The 20,875-nt window shown below is 42.3% G+C and overlaps 1 protein-coding gene across 1 annotated transcript in view; it reads left to right on the forward strand.

Moving 5' to 3' along the window:
- Positions 1-20,875, forward strand: part of LOC121278118 (dynein heavy chain 8, axonemal-like) — a 2,067,071-nt gene that overhangs the window by 1,738,441 nt on the left and 307,755 nt on the right. Inside the window, 1 exon segment of the mRNA XM_041188205.1 lies at positions 11,233-11,351. Within this exon segment, the coding sequence (XP_041044139.1) occupies positions 11,233-11,351 (119 nt within the window).

A 20,875-nucleotide genomic window follows, 5' to 3' on the forward strand; every position in this document is an offset into this window, starting at 1 on the left:
TATTGAATATAATGTTGGCAAATGTGAACAATAGAAAAGCAGAATATTTTTTAAAAGGTGAGAAACATTCAAACTGTCTTTTGGTACTGCAGAATTTGAGTATTGCTGAAAAAGGAGAAATGCTGCCAAAGCTTTCATCAGAACAGACTCAAGAATGTCAAATTTCAAAGGGAGCAACAATTTTTGCTGCATGAGAAAAATATATCAGTTGGTTGGCAAGTCAATTCTGAGTTATTGAGGCGATGCCATGGAGAATGTACCAGGAAACTATTGTCTCTCATGCTTTTATTTAATTCAAAAAAGGCACAATGCCTGGACATTTGCCTTTTCCCTGCAGAGGATAGATTCCTGCATTTGAATATATGTAGCTTCAGCAGATATAAGTGAGCCACATTGAGAGTCAGACTGACAATCTTAAATTGGTTGCTAGTATAATTCTTAACATGCTCGGGATTGTTCAACAAGTGCTGTCCAATCACAAAATCACATTTACTGTTCAATATTATGCATGCTAGAAGCTACATAGAATGGTATGTAGGGGGCATGGTATAAGGTTTGGTCAAATTTTTACATTTGGTCAGGTTATATCAAATCTGTGTTCTTAGAATTATAGTAAGATGTCCTTATACTTGTAATCCAGTCCCCATGCAATAAAGAACATGCCATTTACATTGCTAATTACTTGCTGTACTTGAATGCTAATTTTTTGGTTTTCTTGGAAAAAGGACAAACAAAGCCAAAGTTCCCTGAATCTTGAGAGATAGAAGCAGAAAAAAAGAGTATGTATGGCACATCAGGTTGATTATACAAGTGGGAACAAAGCTAAGTTTAGAAAATTCAAAGTGGAAGTGAAAAAAATGAGAGATAAAGTGAGACTATGAAAAGAGATGGTCAGCTTAAGTAAAAGGGAATGCAGAAGACTTCTATACACATATACATAGTAAAAGGGTAATAAGAGGAGGGGTGGTGGTGATTCGAGACCAAAAAGGGGATGATGCACAGTAACAGAGGGCATGGCTGAAATACTAAATGTGTGCTTTGCATCTGGCTTTACCTAGCAAAAAGATATTGCTAAAATTGTGAAAGAGGACAGAATTCAAATATTTGTCCAGATGAGTGTGGTCCCAACAACACTCAAGAAGCATGACACCATTCAAGACAAAGTAGCCCACTTAATTGGCATCACATTCACCACCTTAAACATTCACTCCCTCCACCACCAATGCACAGTGGCAGCAGTGTGTACCATATATAAGATGCACTGCATTAACTCTCCAAGCCTCCTTCGATGGCACCTTTAAAACCCAAAATCTGTACCACCTAGAAGGACAATAGCAGCAGATGCATGGGAACACCGCCACCTACAAGTTCTCTTCCAAGCCACACACTAATCTGACTTAGAAATATATCGCCACTCCTTCACTGTTGCTGAATCAAAATCCTGGAAGCCCCTTCCTAATAGCACAGGGGGTGGTGGACTGCAATGGTTCAAGAAGGCAGCTCACCACCACTTTCTCAAGGGCAAGTAGGGATGGGCAATAATTGCTGGCCTTGCTATCAATGCTCACATCCCATGACAGAAGAAGAAAAAAGCAGTAAAGACTCCATGGACTGTAGGATTTAGAAAGAAGTGCAAAGGAATAAAGAAAGCAAATGAGAGCTGCAATACAAGGAAAACTGTGTGAGGGATTTCAAGGATAATGAGTAACATTCATACCATACAAGTGCCAGGCAATGACCGCCTCTAACAAAAGAGGATCTAACCATCTCCATTTGAGATTGATTGGAATTACCATTGCTGAATCCCTATCAACATTCTGGAGTTTACCATTAACCAAAAAACTGAACTGGACTAGCCATATAAATACTGTGGCTACAAGAGCAGGTCAGAGGCTGGGAATCCTGCAGTGAGTAACTCACCTCCTGACTCCCCAAAGCCTGTCCACCATCTACAAGGCACAAGTCTGGAATGGGATGAAATACTGTCCACTTGCCTGGATGAGTGCAGCTCCCACAACACTCAAGAAGCTGGACACCATCTAGGATAAAGCAGCCCACTTGATTCACACCCCATCCACCACCTTCAATATTCACTCCTTCCACCACCGACATACAGTGGCAGGGTATGCACCATGCAATTTGTCAAGCCTCCTTCAACAGCAACATCCAAACTTGCAACCTTTATCACAGAGAAAGACAAGGGCAGCAGATGCATAGGATCACCACCACTTGCAAATTCCCCTCCAAGCTTCACACCAACGTGATTTGGAACTCCATCAGTGTTCCTTCACTGTCGCTGGGTCAAAATCTTAGAACTTCCCTCCCAACAATACTTGAGTATGCCGATGCCACGTGGACTGCAGTGGTTCAAGTAGGTGTCTCACCACTACCTTCTCAAGGGCAATTAGGGATGGGCAGCAAATGCTGGTCTAGCCAATGATGCTCATATCCCGTGAAAGAATAAATTACAAAAAAAGGACAACACTGATGAAGAATAGAGGTATTTTTCAAGGAAGAAGTGGCTAAGTATAATGTGGGCCCCTTAAAGAGAGACATAAGTGCTTTTGTAATTGAAAATGTTGTTAGGATCTGGAATTCGCCACCTGAGAGTGTGGTGGAAACAGGGTCAATTGAGGGTTTCAAAAGGGAATTTGGATCATTATCTGAAAATGTGCAGGGCTATGGCAAAAGGGCACTCCTTCAGAGATCCAGCACTGACACGATGGGCCAAATGGACCTTTCTGTTCTGTAATCATTCTATGATTTTATGAAAATGATAAAAATACATACTAGTATTGGACTTCACAGTAGTGGATGAGGATAAAGTACAAGAAAAATAAGGAAAAGAAAAAGAATTAATCAAGTGGAGCAATTTACTTGGTTTAATATAAGTTAAGAAATGGTGATGGAGAAAATAATGTGACAAAAGATAGATAAATCTGCAGGGCCTGATCATTCCTAACCCACTGTTATAAAAGTAGAAGGTTATAGATGTTGTGGGCATAATTTTCTAAAATTCCTTTAAAACGTGAATTATCTCCATAGTTTGGAAAACTGCCAATGTCACTCCACTATTTAAGGAGGATAAGAGAAATCAACGAGGAAATTATAGCCCTATTTGTTTAATTTCTATTGTGAGGAAGTTACTAGAATCTGTTATTAGGGACAGAGTGACTGAGCCCTTAGATATGCATAAGGACAAGTTACAAACTGGCTCTGTATGGGGAGAAGTTTGGGGAAAAAATCAAAATGGAGGACAGAGTTCATGGTCTAAGCTGTTGAACTCAATGTTAAGAACTAGATGTCACTGTTTAGAAATGAGGATCATTTAAGACAGAGGAGAGGAGAATTTTTTTCTCTCAGAGGATTATGAGTCCTTGGAACAGTCTTCTTCAAAAGGCGGTGAAAGCAGAGACTTTGAATATTTTTCAGGCAGAGGGCGATAGGTTCTTGATAAGCAAGGAGGTGAAAAGTTATTTGGGATAGGCGGGAATGTGAAGTTGAGCTTACAATCAAATCAGCCATGATCTTATTGAATTGCGGAGCAGGGTCAAGTGGCCTATCTCTGCTCCTAACTCATAGATAAGCTTGTACCTATTGGAGAAACAAAGAACACATTTGTGAACATATGAACCTAAACCACATGGACTGCAGTGGTTCAAGAAAACAGGTCACCATCACCTTCTCAAGGGCAAATAGGGATGGGCAATAAATGCTGGCCTAGCCAGTGATGTTACATCCCATTAACGAATAAAAAAATTACAAACTTATGAGTTAGGAGCAGAGATAGGCCACTTGACCCTGCTCTGCAATTCAATAAGATCATGGCTGATTTGATTGTAAGCTCAACTTCACATTCCCGCCTACCCCAAATAACTTTTCACCTCCTGGCTTATCAAGAACCTATCACCCTCTGCCTGAAAAATATTCAAAGTCTCTGCTTTCACCGCCTTTTGAGGAAGACTGTTCCAAGGACTCATAATCCTCTGAGAGAAAAAAATTCTCCTCTCCTCTGTCTTAAATGATCCTCATTTCTAAACGGTGACATCTAGTTCTTAACATTGAGTTCAACAGCTTAGACCATGAACTCTGTCCTCCATTTTGATTTTTTCCCCAAACTTCTCCCCATACAGAGCCAGTTTGTAACTTGTCCTTATGTTTTGCTTTCAGAGAGCGCTAACCTTTTTTCTTCTATCTGACCTTTATGCCACTATCAGCACCTGTGTTAGTCTTTCATTACCATTCCCTTTGTCTTGTGTTCATGACATCTTTGTCAAATCCCTCCTGAGCTCCCACCTATTCCTGAACTTCATTTTTGCTCCACCTGCTCTATCCCTTCTCTTCAGCTCTGAAGAAGAGTCATACAGACTCAAAACGTTAAATCTGTTTCTGTCTTCACCGATGCTGCCAGACCTGCTAAGTTTTTCAGCATTTTCGGTTTGTATCAACTATTTCCCTTGCCACTTCTTTTACGAGCCGAGGATGAAGTTCATCAAGACCCCTGGACTTGTCAGCCTAAAGCTCCAACAATTTGCTCAGCAACACTAGTGATTGTAATTTTCTTGAGTTCCTCTCTCCCTTCCATTCCTGATTTAGAGCTATTTCTGGGATGTTACTTGTATCCTTTGTAGTGAAGACCAATGCAAAATACCTGTTCAATTGATCTGCCATCTCCTTATTTTCCATTATTAATTCCCCAGACTCACTTTCTATAGGACCAACACTCACTTTGTTAGCTCTTTTCTTTTTTAAACATGTATAGAAACTCTTACTATCTGTCTTTATATTTCTAGCTAGGTTTCTCTCATACTTTAATTTTTTCTTCCTTTATCAATCTTTTAGTCATTCTTCAATGTTTCCATATTCTGTCCAATCTTCTGACCTGTCACCCATCTTTGCACTATTATATGCTTTTTCTTTAAGTTTGATACTATCTTTAACTTTTTTAGTTAACCACAGATGGTGGGTCCTTCTCTTGGAATTTTTCTTCCTCATTGTAATGTGTCTATTCTGTGTATTCTGAAATATCTCCCTAAATGTCTGCCACAGCATCTCTATTGACCATTTCTGTAACCTCATTTTCCAGGTCACTTTGGCTAGCTCTGTTTTCATGCCCTCATAATTTAATTTATTTATATTTAAAATACTAGTCTTGGACCTTCTCTTCTTTCCCTCAAACAGGATGTAAAATTTAATCATATTATGATCGCTGCTACCTAGGGGCACTTTCACTATGAGGTTATCAATTAATCCTATCTCATTGCACAATACCAAGTCCACTATAGCCTGCTCTCTGGTTGGCTCCAGAACATGCTGTTCTAAGAAACTATCCCAAGAACATTCAATGAAGATCTAGGCTGCCTCTGGCCATCTGATTTTTCAAGTCTATATTTAGATTAAAGTTCCCCATGATTATTGTCCTGCCTTGCTTACAAGCTCCCATTATTTCTTCCTTTATACCCTATCCTAACATGTGGTCACAGTTAGGGGACCTGTACACCACTCCCACAAGTGACTTCTTGTCTTTACCATTTGTCAATTCTACCCAAACCACTTCTACATCCTGGTTTCCTGAACTTAGGCCATCCCTCATTATTGTATAATATAATTATTAATTAACAAAACCACTCCTCCACCTTTTCCTAGCTTCCTGCCCTTCCTAAATGTCATGAAACCTTTAATATTCAGGTCTATAATCTTTGTCATCCTGCAGCAACTCAAGACTGGGCAACCATGAGGTGCCATGGGCCATCATCAGCAGTAGAATTGTACTCGAACACTATCTTCAACCACATGGCCTGGCATATCCCCCACTCTACCATTACCACCAAGCCAGGGGATCAACCCTGGTTCAATGAAGAGTGCAGAATGGCATGACAGGAGCAGCACCAGGCATACCTAAAAATGAAGTGTCAACCTGGTGAAGCTACAACACAGGGCTACTTGCATGCCAAACACCATAAGCAGCAAGTGATAGACAGAGCTAAGTAATTCCACAACCAACAAATCAGATTTAAGCTCTGCAGTCCTGCCCCATCCAGCCGTGAATGGTGGTGGACAATTAAATAACTCTCTGGAAGAGGAGGTTCCACAAATATACCCATCCTAAATGATGGGGGAACCCAGCACATCAGTGCAAAAGATAAGGCTGAAGCATTAGCAACAATCTTCAGCCAAAAGTAACCGAGTGCATGATCCATCTTGGCCTCCTCCTGAGGTCCCCAGCATCACAGGTGTCAGCCTTCAGCCAATTTGATTCACTCGACAGGATATCAAGAAACAGCTGAAGGCACTGGATACTGCAAAAGCTATGGGCCCAGACAATATTCCGGCGATAGTACTGAAGACTTGTGCCCCAGAACTTGTCACATCCCTAGCCAAGCTGTTCCAGTACATCTATAACACCGGCATCTACCGGGTAATGTGGAAAATTGCCCAGGTATGTCCTGCACACAAAAAGCAGGATAAATCCAACACAGCCAAATACCACCCCATCAGTCTACTCTCTATCATCAGTAAAGTAATCGAAAGGGTCGTCAACAGTGCTATCAAGTGGCACTTGCTTAGCAATAACCTGCTCACTGATGCTGAGTTTGATTACCACAAGGGTCACTTAGCTTGTAACCTCATTAGAGCCTTGATTCAAATATAGAATAAAGAGCTGAACTCCTGAGGTGAGGTGAGAGCGACTGCCCTTGACATCAAGGCTGCATTTGACCGAGTCTGGCATCAGGGTGCCCTAGCAACACTGGAGTCAATGGGAATCAGGGGGAAAACTCTCTGCTGGTCAAGTAATACTTAGCACAAAGGAACCTGGTTGTGGTTGTTGGAGGTCAGCCATTTCAGCTCCAGGACATCACTGCAGGAGTTCCTCAGAATAGTGTCCTTGGCACTGCTTCATCAATGACCTTCCTTCCATCATGAGTTCAGAATTGGGGATCTTCGCCGATGATTACACAAAGTGCTAGGCAATGACCATCTCCAACAAGAGACAATCTAGCCATCGCCCCTTGACATTCAATAACATTACCAACACTGAATCCCCCACTATCAACACCCTGGGGGTTACCATTAATCAGATACTGAAGTGTACTAGCCATGTAATTACCATGGCTACAAGAACAGGTCAGAGGCTGTGGTGAGTAACTCACCTCCTGACTCCACAAAACCTGTCCACCATCTACAAGGCACAAGTCAGGAGTGTGATGGAATATTCTCCACTTGCCTGGATGAGTACAGTTCCCAACAACACTCATAGAAACAGAAACTAGGAGCTGGAGTAGGCCATTCAGCCCTTCGAGCCTGCTCCGCCATTCATTATGATCATCCAACTCAATAGCCTGCTCCCACTTTCTCCCCATACCCTTTGATCTCTTTTGCCCCAAGAGCTATATCTAACTCCTTCTTGAAAACATACAATGTTTTGGTCTCAACTACTTTCTGTGGTAATGAATTCCACAGGCTCACCACTCTCTAGGTGAAGAAATTTCTCCTCATATTAGTCCTAAATGGTCTACCCCATATCCTCAGACTGTGACCCCTGGTCTGGACTCCCCCACCATTGGGAACATCCTTCCTGCATCTACCCTGTCTAGTCCTGTTGGAATTTTATAGGTTTCTATGAGATCCCCCCTTATTCGTCTGAACTCCAGCCAATTTAATCCTAATCGACTCAATCTCTCCTCATATGTCAGTCCTGTCATCCCAGGAATCAGTCGGGTGAACCTTTGCTGCACTCCCTCTATAGCAAGTACATCTTTCCTCAGATAAGGAGACCAAAACTGCACACAATATTCCAGGTGTGGTCTCACCAAGGCCCTGTACAATTGTAGTAAGACATCCCTGTTCCTGTACGCGAATCCTCTGGCTATGAAGGCCAACATACCATTTGCCTTCTTTACCGCCTGCTACACCTGCATGCTTACCTTCAGCGACTGATGTACAAGGACACCCAGGTCACGTTGCACATTCCCCTCTCTCAATTTATAGCCATTCAGATAATAATCTGCCTTCCTGTTTTTGCTACCAAAATGGATAACCTCACATTTATCCACATTATACTGCATCTGCCATGCATTTGCCCACACTCAGCTTGTCCAAATCACACTGAAGCATCTCTGCATCCTCTTCACAGCTCACCCTCCCACCCAGCTTTGTGTCATCTGCAAATTTGGAGGTATTACATTTATTTCCCTCATCTAAATCATTAATATATGTTGTGAATAACTGGGGTCACAGCACCGATCCCTGCAGTACCCCACTAGTCACTGCCTGCCATTCAGAACAAGACCCGTTTATTCCTATTCTTTGTTTCCTGTCTGCCAACCAGTTTTCTATCCATCTCAATACACTACCCCAAATCCCATGCGCTTTAATTTTACACGCCAATCTCTTATGTAGGACTTTGTCGAAAGCCTTCTGAAAGTCCAAATAAACTACATCCACTGGCTCCCTCTCATCAACTCTACTAGTTACATCCTCGAAAAATTCCAGTAGATTTGTCAAGTGGGTGAAGAAGCTTGATGCCATCCAGGACAAAGTAGCCCACTTGATTTGCACCCCTTCCCAAACATTTACTCCCTTCACCACCGACACACAGTGGCAGCAGTGTGTACCATCTACAAGATGCACTTCAGGAACTCACTAAGGCTCCTTCAACAGCACCTTCCAAACCCACAACCACCACCAACTAGATGGACAAGGGCAGCAGATACATGGGAACATCACCACTTGGAACTTTCCCTCTAAGTCACTCACCATCCTGACTTGGAAATATATCACTGTTCCTTCACTGTTGGGTCAAAATCCTGGAACTCACTCCCTAACAGCACCGTGGGTGTACCCACACCACATGGACTGCAGTGATTCAAGAAGGCAGCTCACCACCACCTTCCTAAGGGCAATTGGGATGGGTAATAAATGCTAGCCTAGCCGGCGATATCCATATGCCATGAATGAGTGAAAAAAGCTATGTCTCTGTAATGGATATTAGATCATTTCAGGTGTAGATCATCCCAATGGCACAGCCCCCAATTTCCCCAGGACTCGTGCCAGTGCCCCATGAACCAGAACTTAGATCTCCCACACCAATCTTTGAGCCAAGCATTCATCTCTCAAATTTAATTTACCCTGTGCCAAATTGCACATGGCTCAGGTAACAATCCAAAGATTGTTTTTATCCATTCATGGAATGTGGGCATCACTGGCAAAGCCAGCATTTGTTGCCCATCCCTAGTTGCCCTTGAACTGAGTGTCTTGCTAGGCCATTTCTTGGGAAATTAAGAGTCAACCATATGGTTGTGAGTCTAGAGTTACGAGAGCCAGACCAGGTAAGGATGACAGATTTCCTTTCCTAAAGGGCATAGTGAACCAGATGGGTTTTTACAACAATCAATGATAGTTTCACAGTCAGGATTACTGAGACTACCTTTACATTCCATATTTTATCATTTAAATTTAAATTCCACCAGCTGTTGTACTGGGATTTGAACCTGTGTCCCGAGAGCATTAGCCTGGGTCTCTGGATTACCAGCCCAGTGACATTACCACAACAGCACCATCTCCCCCAATTATTACGTTTGAGGTTCTGCTTTCTAATTTAGTGCCTTGCTCTTCATACACTCTGTACAGAACTTCATTCCTCGTTTCACCTATGTTGTCGGTACTAACATGGACCACAACCACTGGATCATCCCCCCCACCCCCCACCGCACCCCCCCCCCCCCCACCCCGTCATTGCAAGTTCTTCTCCAGCCCTGAGCAGATATCTCGAACCCTAGTACCAGGCAGGCAACACAGCCTTCTGGACTCATGCTCTCGACTGCAGAGAACAGTATCTATCCCCATTAGTACGCTGTCTCCTATCATTACCACATTTCTCTCCATTCCCCCCATCTAATGGCATTCTTCACCATGGTGCCATGGTCAGTCTGCTCATCAACATTGCAGTACTTTTCCTCATCCACACAGGTAGTAAGCACCTCGTAGCTCTTGGACAAAGTCAGGGGCTGAGCTCCTCCATCACTACATACTGGTTCCCCTTATCTGCCTGCCTCACAGTCACATCCTCTTGTTCCTGACCATTGACCAAATCTAATGTTCTGCCTAACCTATGGAGAGTGACTGGCTCCTGGAACAGGAACTGGAGAGTCCAGCTAACTTTCTCTCTCACTGATGCCCCGCAATGTCCACAACCCAGACTCCAGCTCAGCAACTTGAAGCTGAAGTTGGCTCAGCTGCAGACACTTTCTGCAGATATGGTTGCCCAGGATTACAGTGCATTCCACAGATTCCCATTAGCTGCAGTTACAGAACACCACCAGCCCTGGCATTTCTGTCCAACCTTATTTGTTTAATTAGTCAATTAGTTAATAATTTACATAGATAAAATAATAGCTGCACTCACCCTAGCTTGGAGGCAAGGAAGGAAACTCACTTGCCACTGGAGGTTGAAAAGAAGTCGAAAAAGGAGCACCTCTTTCCCCCTCTGTCCTGAATTCCCACCTGAACCAATTCCCAACTTCTCGCTCAATCTATGTCCCACTCAATCATAGTCTGGTGTCCGCGGGCATCCCCCAGCACATCTTCTGGGCTACCTCTGGGGTACAACCATTCAAAGAGCAGAAGGTCTGGGTCAGAGAGCCATATAATCCAAGTTTGCTCTTGGCACCAGGATAGATTGCACAGTCAATCGTGAAATTGGGAGTAGAAATTTTCATAAAGTTGATTAGAGTGAATTAATCATTAGTTCATTAATTAATGAGTGGAAAAACAAGCAAATGGGGTCCAATGTGGGAAAATGTGAGGTCATCCATTTTGGACCTAAGAAATATAAGTTGAAGTATTTTCTAAATAGCAAGAAACTTGGAACTGTGAAGTAGCAGAGAGAGATTTGGGAGTCAAGCTGCAGAAATTATTTAATAGGCACAAAAACAAATTTAAAAGGTTATGGAAATGTTGGATACTTTTGGAAGCGATAGCATTGAAGACGAAAATCAAAACTACCTTAGTGCAGAGGGAACATTAATTTTCGTATTCAACTGATTATAATTATGTTTAAATTATTTTCCAGCAAAAATACATACAAATGAAACGCAATGTAGAAATGAGTAGCAGGTAAAATGTAAATGGAGTTTAAGATACTTGGTACTGCTCACAAATCTTTTATTATTGCTGAAATCTGTTATAAATATCTGTACAATAATAAAAGTAATTTCTATCCCTACTTTTCAGATATCGGCGAAGAATGCATATAACCCCCAAATCTTACCTTGCCTTTATAAACAGCTACAAATCTGTTTACACAGACAAACATGTAGGCATCAATGATCTAGCAGAGCACATGCAAATTGGTAAGTAAATTTCTATGGACAAATTTCTAGTGCCAGCTTTTGAATGCATGTGGCGTTGTGCCATCTCAATTGGAAAGAAAAGTTACTGACCATGATGATGTGTAAATAGTCCAATTCTTTTTTTCTGGGCTGTGGATGACGCTGGTAAGAATACACCAAGAAGGGCAACCTTCCTGAAGAGCCTGAGAGTTTTCTGCATATCATATTCTGTTTGTTCAACATATATATTTTTTATATATATATAAAATCTGAACAACTACAGGTGAATGTCTCTGCTGTTGAGAGGTGTGGATGAGTGGCTCTGGTAGTATCTGGCATGGGAGGAGGATGCTGTTATCCCGAGAGAGGTTATCAGGTAACTCTCACATGCAGCCAAGGCCACTTTCCTGTGCAGTACAGCAGCAATCCCAGGACTTAGCTGAAAAAGAGTGCAGATGTACTATCTCAAAAGGCCTTTTCATTAGTTAGCCTCAAAACATTGATGGCAGCTATCTGAGCTTTCAGGGCGACAATCGATGTTGCCATAATAACCATCTGAGCTGTCTTAAGAGACTTCATCATGGCGAGTTCCCCTTTTGGTGTGATTAAAGTTCACCATTAAGTCCATGATAGGCAGACTGGTCTCCACTTTCTGTATAATGCCTTGCCCACTGAGCCTATCATTTCCTAGTAGATGTTCATCAGCCTTCATCAAGTAGCCTGTATTATCAAAGTCAGCCTGCATACGAAGATACCTATGAATATAGGAATTAGGAACAGGAGTAGACCACTCGACCCCTCGAGCTTGTTCCGCCATTTAATAACATCATGGCTGATCAGATTACAACCTCCTGCCTACCCTCACTAACCTTTCACTCCCTTGCTTATCGGGAATCTATCTACCTCTGCCTTAAAAATATTGAAAAATATTCAAAGACTCTGCTTCCACAGCCTTCAGAGGAAGAGTTCCAAAGACTCATGACCCTCTGAGAGGAAATAATTCTCCTCATCTCTGTCTTAAATGAGTGACTCCTTACTTTTAAACAGTGACCCCTAGTTCTAGATTTTCAGAAGGCATTTGATATGGTGCCACATCAAAGGTTATTGTAGAAAATAAAAGCTCATGGTGTAGGGGGTAACATATTGGCATGGATAGAAGATTGGCAAGCTAACAGGAAACAGAGAGTAGGCATAAATGGGTCATTTTCTGGTTGGCAGGATGTGACAAGTGGTGTGCCACAGATATCAGTGCTGGGGCCTCAACATTTTATGATTTATGTAAATTATTTGGATGAAAGGACCGATGGTGTGGTTGCTAAATTTGCTGATGACACAAAGTTAGATAGGAAAGTAAGTTGTGAAGAGGACATAAGGAGGCTATAATAGGATCTAGATAGGTTAGGTGAGTGGACAAAGATCTGGCAAACTTAGTATAATGTAGGAAAATGTGAAGTTGCCCATTTTAGCAGGTGTTATGAAAATATAATCATTTTCATAGTATTATTGTGATTTATTGTAAAAGTGAGATAACAGTGAGGTTTGGATTAGTTTCTCTGTGTGCATGTGTGTGTGTGTGGTGAAGGGTAATTTAATCGAATTGGAGGTTTTGAGTTATCAGCAAGAAGCTAGGTTTGAACTGCTAAATACGTAAACATGGCTGAAGTTTTAGAATATGAGATGTAAGGAAAATTTGCATTTTTAGATAAACCAGAGTAGTTTGAATTTCAATGAGATGGTAAGATGTTACACCTAGCCAGAAGAAGCTAAGCCAAACAGTGTGTTTATTTTTCCCAAAGGTTGCTGATAAAATTAGTACTATGAAAGATTTATATTATAAGTAAAATTTCAAAAATATATGGGAACAATGGAATTTGCATTAAAGAGGGAAAACATGTATTAGGAGAGAAGGCTATGTGAAAGCATTCTAAGATCTAACAAGTGTCAAAAAGCCTCCGACCTCTGTGCATCAAGTTGTTGTCTACAGGAACCAAAGCTAAGAAAACTCATTTTGAATGCGACTGTCCAGGGTATTGTGTTGCTTTGCCTGGGTCTGCTTAAATCTATTTGTTCTAACTATTGCCTCAACAGAGGTGTAACTGGGAGTCAGATTAATTAGGGGTTTATGGTATTGTTGTAGGAGTAATTTGTAGACCTATGTACGTGCTTGAAATCTTTTCTTTTGTTAATAAATGTTTAATTTAGTTTTCTAAAAAACCCATGATGTCATGGTGGTCCTATTACTTCTGAATTCAAGGCATACATCTTGAAATAAAATACAAATTGCAAAACAGTTATGACCAGTTGATCAAGTTTCCCTCGTGGATTTGATCTGCCTGGCACACATCATCTGCCATGTCATAACACAGGATGCCTAAAAAAGAAGAATATTATCTAAGGGGTGAGAGATTGCAGAGCTCTGAGATTCAGAGAAATCTGGGTATCCTAGTACATAAATCACAGAAGGTTAGTATACAGGTACAGCGAGTAATCAGCAAAGCTAACAGAATGTTATCATTTATTGCAAGAGGAATTCAATACAAGAGTAGGGACATTATGCTTCAGCTACACACTGCATTGGGCTTATTGAATTGCGGAGTAGGATCAAGGAGCTGAGTGGCCTTCTCCTGCTCCTAATTTATATGTTTGTATGTATGTATTCTTTCAGAAGAGGAAACATCCCGTCCACATATACCCTGTCAAGACCCCTCAGGATCTTGAAGGTTTCAATCAAGTCGACTCTTACTATTCTTAATTCCAGTAGATACAAGCCTAGCCAGTCCAAGACAACCCACCCATTCCTGGTATTCATGTAGTAAACCTTCTCTGAACTACTTCTAACATATTTACCTCCTTCCTTAACTAAGGAGACCAGTACTGTACACAGTACTCCAGATGTGTCTCACCAGTGCTCTGTACAACTGAAGCGTAATCTCCCTACTTTTGTATTCAATTCCTCTCACAATAAATGATAATATTCTATTAGCTTTCCTAATTACTTGCTGTGATGCTAACTTTTTGTGATTCATGCACTAGGATACCTAGATCCTTCTGAATCTCAGAGCTCTGCAATCTCCCACCATTTTGAAATATGCCTTTTTATTCTTCCTGCCAAAATGGACAATTTCATCATATTTGCCCACATTATGCTCCATTTGCCAGATCTTCGCCCACATACTTAACCTATCTATGTATCTTTATAGCCTCCTTATGGCTTCTTCTCCCCTACTTTCCTACTTACCTTTGTGTCATCAACAAAATTAGCAACCGTACTGTAGTAATTGTAAGTTAATCCTTTTATACTGTTATGGGGATTATGTGGCTGTACAGACAAATCAACCCTAAGCGTGGGTAGTTTTAAGGGCGGAGTTTTCCAGCCTTGGTCTCGGTACAAGCATATAGCTTCTTCAGGAGCTCTGTAAATAAAGTTTACTGTTTCTAACAAAAAGCCTGTCCAGTACTCCAATTTTTTTACAATTGGCGACGAGGATAAATAGCTCCAATACTGCACCTCACCTCTTGAATGTGATTATTTCAAATTTTAAGGGAAGAAAGAAAAGTATACTCACCAGCAATGCTACTCTTCAGCAGATCTAACCCACATGATTCATCCATCGAGGACTGTAGTCAGTACATAGACACCTAGGTTTCTACTTTATGATGAATGAAATAATGGCAGAGGAGAAACAGAAGGTAATTCTCCTAAGTGTCTGTGGAAGCAAAACGTATAACCTAATCCGTGGTCTGACAGCACCGAACGTGCCAAATTCCAGATCCTTCAATGAGCTAGCAGACCTCACGATGGCACATTTGCAGCCTAAACCACTGGTGATCATGTAAAGGTTCAAGTTCAACTCTAGGGTAAAGGCTCCCGGTGAGTCGATCACAATGTATATTGTACATTGTTAACAAGCACTGTGACTTCAGTGATACTCTAAATGATATGTTGTGAGATGGTTTGGTTTGCAGCGTACATGACACCACCATTCAGTGATGCTTATTTGCAGAAGTTAATATAGACCTGAAGTGCACCATGGAGATAACGCTAGTAATGGTGAGTGCTGAAGGGGACTCACAGGCTTTGCAGAGTGTGCAACATGGTGCTGTTCTGCAGTTAGGGTGAAACCTACCGCCAGGCGCAGCGCAAAAACCAGGGAGGCAACCGCAAAGCAGGACAAGGTTCCTACTGCTCAAAAGAAAAAGAAATGCTGGCATCAGATAACCAGTAATTCAGAAATTAAAGTATTACTGATGGGGGAGTAATCATGTATCAGAAACCTGCAGATTTGAAGAGGCAGAATGCCACTACTGTCACAAAAAAGACATGTTATAAAACAACACAGGACAAGATCACAACAGCGATTCACATAGCAGGCCAAGTTGAATGAAGTGCACAATTTGGATGAACCAGAACCAGCTGGTTCTGATATCGATTCCCTATACAACCTCAAGGCCAGGAAAACTGAACAAATCACCATTACCCTTCAAGTAAATGGAAAGTCTGTAGTCATGGAGGTTGACACAGGAGCATCGACCACTGTGGTGGGAGTACACACCTTTAAATACCTCAGAGAAGGTACCCAGCCACTGAATCAGGAGCAAACCACGGCTCAGCTGAAAACGTATACTGGACAGGCAATACAGGTGAAAGGCATCACCTCTGTCCCTATATCCCACAGGCCCAGCTGCTAGTAATTGTTGTAACAGGAGAAGGACCTAGCCTTCTGGGCCATGATGGGCTGAAAGAAATTAAACTCAACTGGTCAGAAATATTTCAAGTCAGAACAGGAGGAATTCCTGAGTTGTTAAAAAAGTATGACAGAGTATTCCAAGATGAGTTGGGAAAAATAAAAGATCTACAAGCTAAAATACATGTGGATTCAGAAGCAACATCCTGGTTTTTTAAGGCAACACCTGTGCCTTATGCCCTAAAGGAGAAGGTGGATGCAGAATTGTGCCATTTGGAGAAGTTAGCAATAATCCAGCCAGTCCAATTTTCAGAAAGGGCAGCACCCATAGTCCCTATGATGAAACCAGAGCAAATCATTCACATCTACAGAGATTACAAATTAAGTGTGAACAAGGCTGCTGAATTAGACAAATGTCACCATAAACAACACAAAATCCTGCACCAATATAAATGCCTACCCTTTGGAGTGTCATCTGGCTGTGTGATTTTCCAAAGGGCCATGGAAAGCCTAACACAAGGACTTCGCCAAGTTATAGCATACCTGGATGATGTCCCGATCACAGGGTCAGCAGATGCAGGTCTAGGCCAACCTAGAAGAGGCTCTGAAGAGATCTTTGGAGGCTGGAGTACATTTGAAAAGAGAGAAGTACACTTTCCAAGCAACTGAAGTCACAGAATCACACAGTGCAGAAGAGGCCCTTCAGCCCATCGAGCCTGCACCGACACGTGAGAAACACCTGACCTACCTACCTAATCCCATTTACCAGCACTTGGCCCACAGCCTTGAATGTTATGACATGCCAAGTGCTCATCCAGGTACTTTTTAAAAGTTGTGAGGCAACCTGCCTCCACCACCCTCCCAGGTAGTGCTTTCCAGACCGTCACCACCCTCTGGGTAAAAAAGGTTTTCCTCACATCCCCTCTAAACCTCCTGCCCCTCACCTTGAACTTATGTCCCCTAGTGGCTGACCCTTCACCTAAGGGGAACAGCTGCTCCCTATCCACCCTGTCCATGCCCCTCATAATCTTGTACACCTCGATCAAGTCGCCCCTCAATCTTCTCTGCTCCAACGAAAACAACCCAAGTCTATCCAACCTTTCTTCATAACTTAAATGTTTCATCCCAGGCAACATCCTGGTGAATCTCCTCTGCACCCCCTCCAGTGCAATCACATCCTTCCTATAAAGTGGCGACCAGAACTGCACTCAGTACTCCAGGTGTGGCTTCACCAAGGTTCTATACAACTCCAACCTGACCTCCCTACTTTTGTAATCTTTGCCTCGATTGATAAAGGCGAGTGTCTCATATGCCTTTTTCACCATCCCACTAACATGCCCCTCCGCCTTCAGAGATCTATGGACACACACGCCAAGGTCCCTTTGTCCCTCAGAACTTCCTAATGTCATGCCACTCATTGAATACTTCCTTGTCAAATTACTCCTTCCAAAGTGTATCACCTCACACTTTTCAGGGTTAAACTCCATCTGCCACTTATCTGCCCATTTGACCATCCCGTCTATATCTTCCTGTAGCCCAAGACACTCAACCTCACTGTTAACCACCCGGCCAATCTATGGGTCATCCACAAACTTATTAATCCTGCCCCCCACATAGTCATCTATGTTGTTTATATAAATGACAAATAATAGGGGACCCAGCACAGACCCCTGTGGTACGCCACTGGACCCTGGCTTCCAGTCACTAAAGCATCCTTCTGTTGTCACCCTCTGTCTCCTACAACTAAGCCAATTTTGAATCCACCTTATCAACTTACCCTGTATCCCACATTTGCCTTCTTTATAAGTCTCCCATGTGGGACCTTGTCAAAGTCACTTATTTGGATCATTGAGTGGATGCCCAAGGTTTGCATCCATGAAAGGAGAAAGGCAGGGCAATCAAGGAAGCGCCCTCTCCTACCAACATCACAGGGCTCAAGTCTATTTTGGACATGGTAAATTATTATGGTCGCTTTTTACTTAATCTGTCTACAGTATTAACCCCTTTACACTTATTATTGAAGAAGAACCACAGGTGGTCCTGGATGGCACTGAAAGCAGAAGCCTTCATAAAAGGCAAGAAGCTTTTACACCCGTCATGTCTGCTAGTACACTATGACCCATTTAAGAAATTAATACTCACTTATGATGCATTTCCCTATAGAGTGGGAGTGGCATTGTCACACAGGATGGAGGATGGACCAAAAGGATGTCTCCAGAACCCTCTCTGTAGCCAAGGAGGGTTACTCACAACTTGAAAAAGACTTATCTGTCATATTTGGAGTGAAGAAGTTCCATCAATATTTGCATGGTCGACACTTCACCATAGTGTCAGATCACAAACCACTGTTGGGTTTGTTTAGCGAAGATAAAGCAATCTCACCAATAGCCTTTTATGTACTACCCGGGTGTGCATATAACAAATGCAGACGCCCTCAGTTGTCTTCCTTTGCCAGATAGAATTACACATGTTCCAATGTTTAACGAGGTTGTACTTGTGTTGAATTTCCTGGACTCCTCACCGGTCTGTGCAAAACAGATAAAGAATTGGACAAACATGGATCCAATTTTATTAAGAGTCCGAAAACAGGAATTGCAAGAATGGTCAAATGCACAATTCTCTGAAAAATTAAAACCATTCTATGTCTGTAACTCTGAACTGAGTTGTCAAGATGGTATCTTGTTATGGGGAGCAAGAGTCGTCATCCCTTTGCAAGGAAGAAAACCACTATTGACAGAGCTTCATTGCGCACATCCTGGTATTTTGAAAATGAAGATGCTCGCACAAAGTTATATCTGGTAGCCAGGTGTAGATAGTGAAAGAGAAAAAAATGGTTAAATACTGTCTCCAGTGTCAACAACAGCAGAAGTTGCCTGTTTCAGCCCCACTGCATCCGTGGAAGTGACCTGGGTTAGACTACATATAGACTATGTAGGTCCATTTTTAAGGACCATGTTTTTAGTGATCATCAAAACACATTCACAGTGGAATGTTGTGTCTGAAGTGAGATCACCTACAGCATGTGCAGCTATTGAAAAACTGTGCCATTGTTTTAGTGTACATGGCCTACCAGAAGTCATTGTTTCAAATAATGGCACTGCTTTCACGAGTACAGAATTCCTGAGATTCATGAACCTAAATGGGATTAAACCTATCAGAACAGCGCCGTATTATCCCTCATCCAATGGGTTAGCAGAAAGAGCAGTATAAACCTTTAAAAAAGGCATGAAGAAATTATCTGAAGGAACGTTAGAAACATGCAGTTCAAGATTTTTTTTCAACTACCGCATGACTCCTCGTGCAACCATGGGTTCAATACACTCTGAATTGTTAATGAAACACAGCCTTCATACAAGATTGAGTCTAGTATTCCCTATCTTAGCGGAGAAGGTAGAGAAAAACCAGAATAGTCATAAAGTGAATCATAATGTTCACAGTAAAGATTGGAAATTTACTGTGGGAGAGACAGTTTTTGAGCGAATTTTGCAATTGGACCGAGATGGGTTTCTGGTACAATCGTCTCTGAAACAGGACCTTTTTTATACCAAGTGGAAGTGGAAAACAGGATTGTTAGGAAACACATGGATCATCTCAGAAGTAGAGAGACACTCCAACAATCAGTTACTCCACCTCAAATTGAAGTCGAACCTTTGATCCCTGAGGTGCCAGATCGACATAGAATAGACATGCCTGATGTATCTGTTGAAGTAAATAATTCTAAACTGCCATTGTCTAAGGTTGTCCCTGATGCTGCAGTTCATGGTCAAGTTGATCCAGTGGAAGAATCTCAAGTCGTAAAGCTGTGTTGCTCTACGCAAATCAAAAGATCACCTCAAAGACTTGGTTCAAACATGGACAGAAGAGCTAAACTCCTGAGGTGAGGTGAGAGTGACTGCCCTTGACATCAAGGCCACATTTGACCAAGTGTGACATCAAGGAGCCCGAGAAAAACTGGAGTCAATGGGAATCAGGGGGAGAATTCTCCACCGGTTGGAGTCATACCTAGCACAAAGGAAAGTGGTTGTGGTTGTTGGCAGTCAGTCATCTCAGCCCCAGGACCATCGCTGCAGGAGTTCCTCAGGGCAGTGTCCTCGGCCCAACCATCTTCAGCTGCTTCATCAATGACCTTCCTTCCATCATACGTTCAGAAATGGGGATGTTCGCTGATGATTGCACAATGTTCAGCACCATCGGCACTGAAGCAGCCCATGTCCAAATGCAGCAAGACCTGGACAATATCCAGACTTGGGCTGACAAGTGGCAAGTAACATTTGTGCCACACAAGTGCCAGGTAATGACCATCTCCAACAAGAGAGAATCTAACCATCACCTCTTGACGTTCAATGGCATTTGCATCACTGAATCCTCCACTTTCAACATCCTGGTGGTCACCATTAACCAGATACTGAACTGGACTAGCCATATAAATACTGTGGGTACAAGAGCAGGTCAGAGGCTACGAATCCTGGATCATTAAGATCAGTAGATAGCAAATATTATGCACTGTGTATATTGACCTTAGCTGGCACAGGCCGTTGCTCATCCATTTTTGGGCACAATCTATTTCTAGGCTAGTATTCTAACTGACTACTTGGTCAAAAGAGTATGCTTTGTTTGATGGTTGATCGTCCTTTCAATACATCTGAGCAACCCCAATCCCAACAGGACTGGGACAACCCCAACCCCAATTGTGACAGACCTGAATGCCACACTGTCATCAAAGCTTGGGAAGAAAGGCGCCTTGACATTGACATTGCTGTCATAATTCAGACAGAGTGTAGAAGGACAACTGAAGGAACAAGGCAGCAGGTACAACTTTTTCTGGAAGGGTCTTCCTGAAGAGGAATGGTACCTCCATGG

The sequence above is a fragment of the Carcharodon carcharias genome, chromosome 5, assembly GCF_017639515.1.
Source record: "Carcharodon carcharias isolate sCarCar2 chromosome 5, sCarCar2.pri, whole genome shotgun sequence".
Taxonomy (NCBI): Eukaryota; Metazoa; Chordata; class Chondrichthyes; order Lamniformes; family Lamnidae; genus Carcharodon; species Carcharodon carcharias.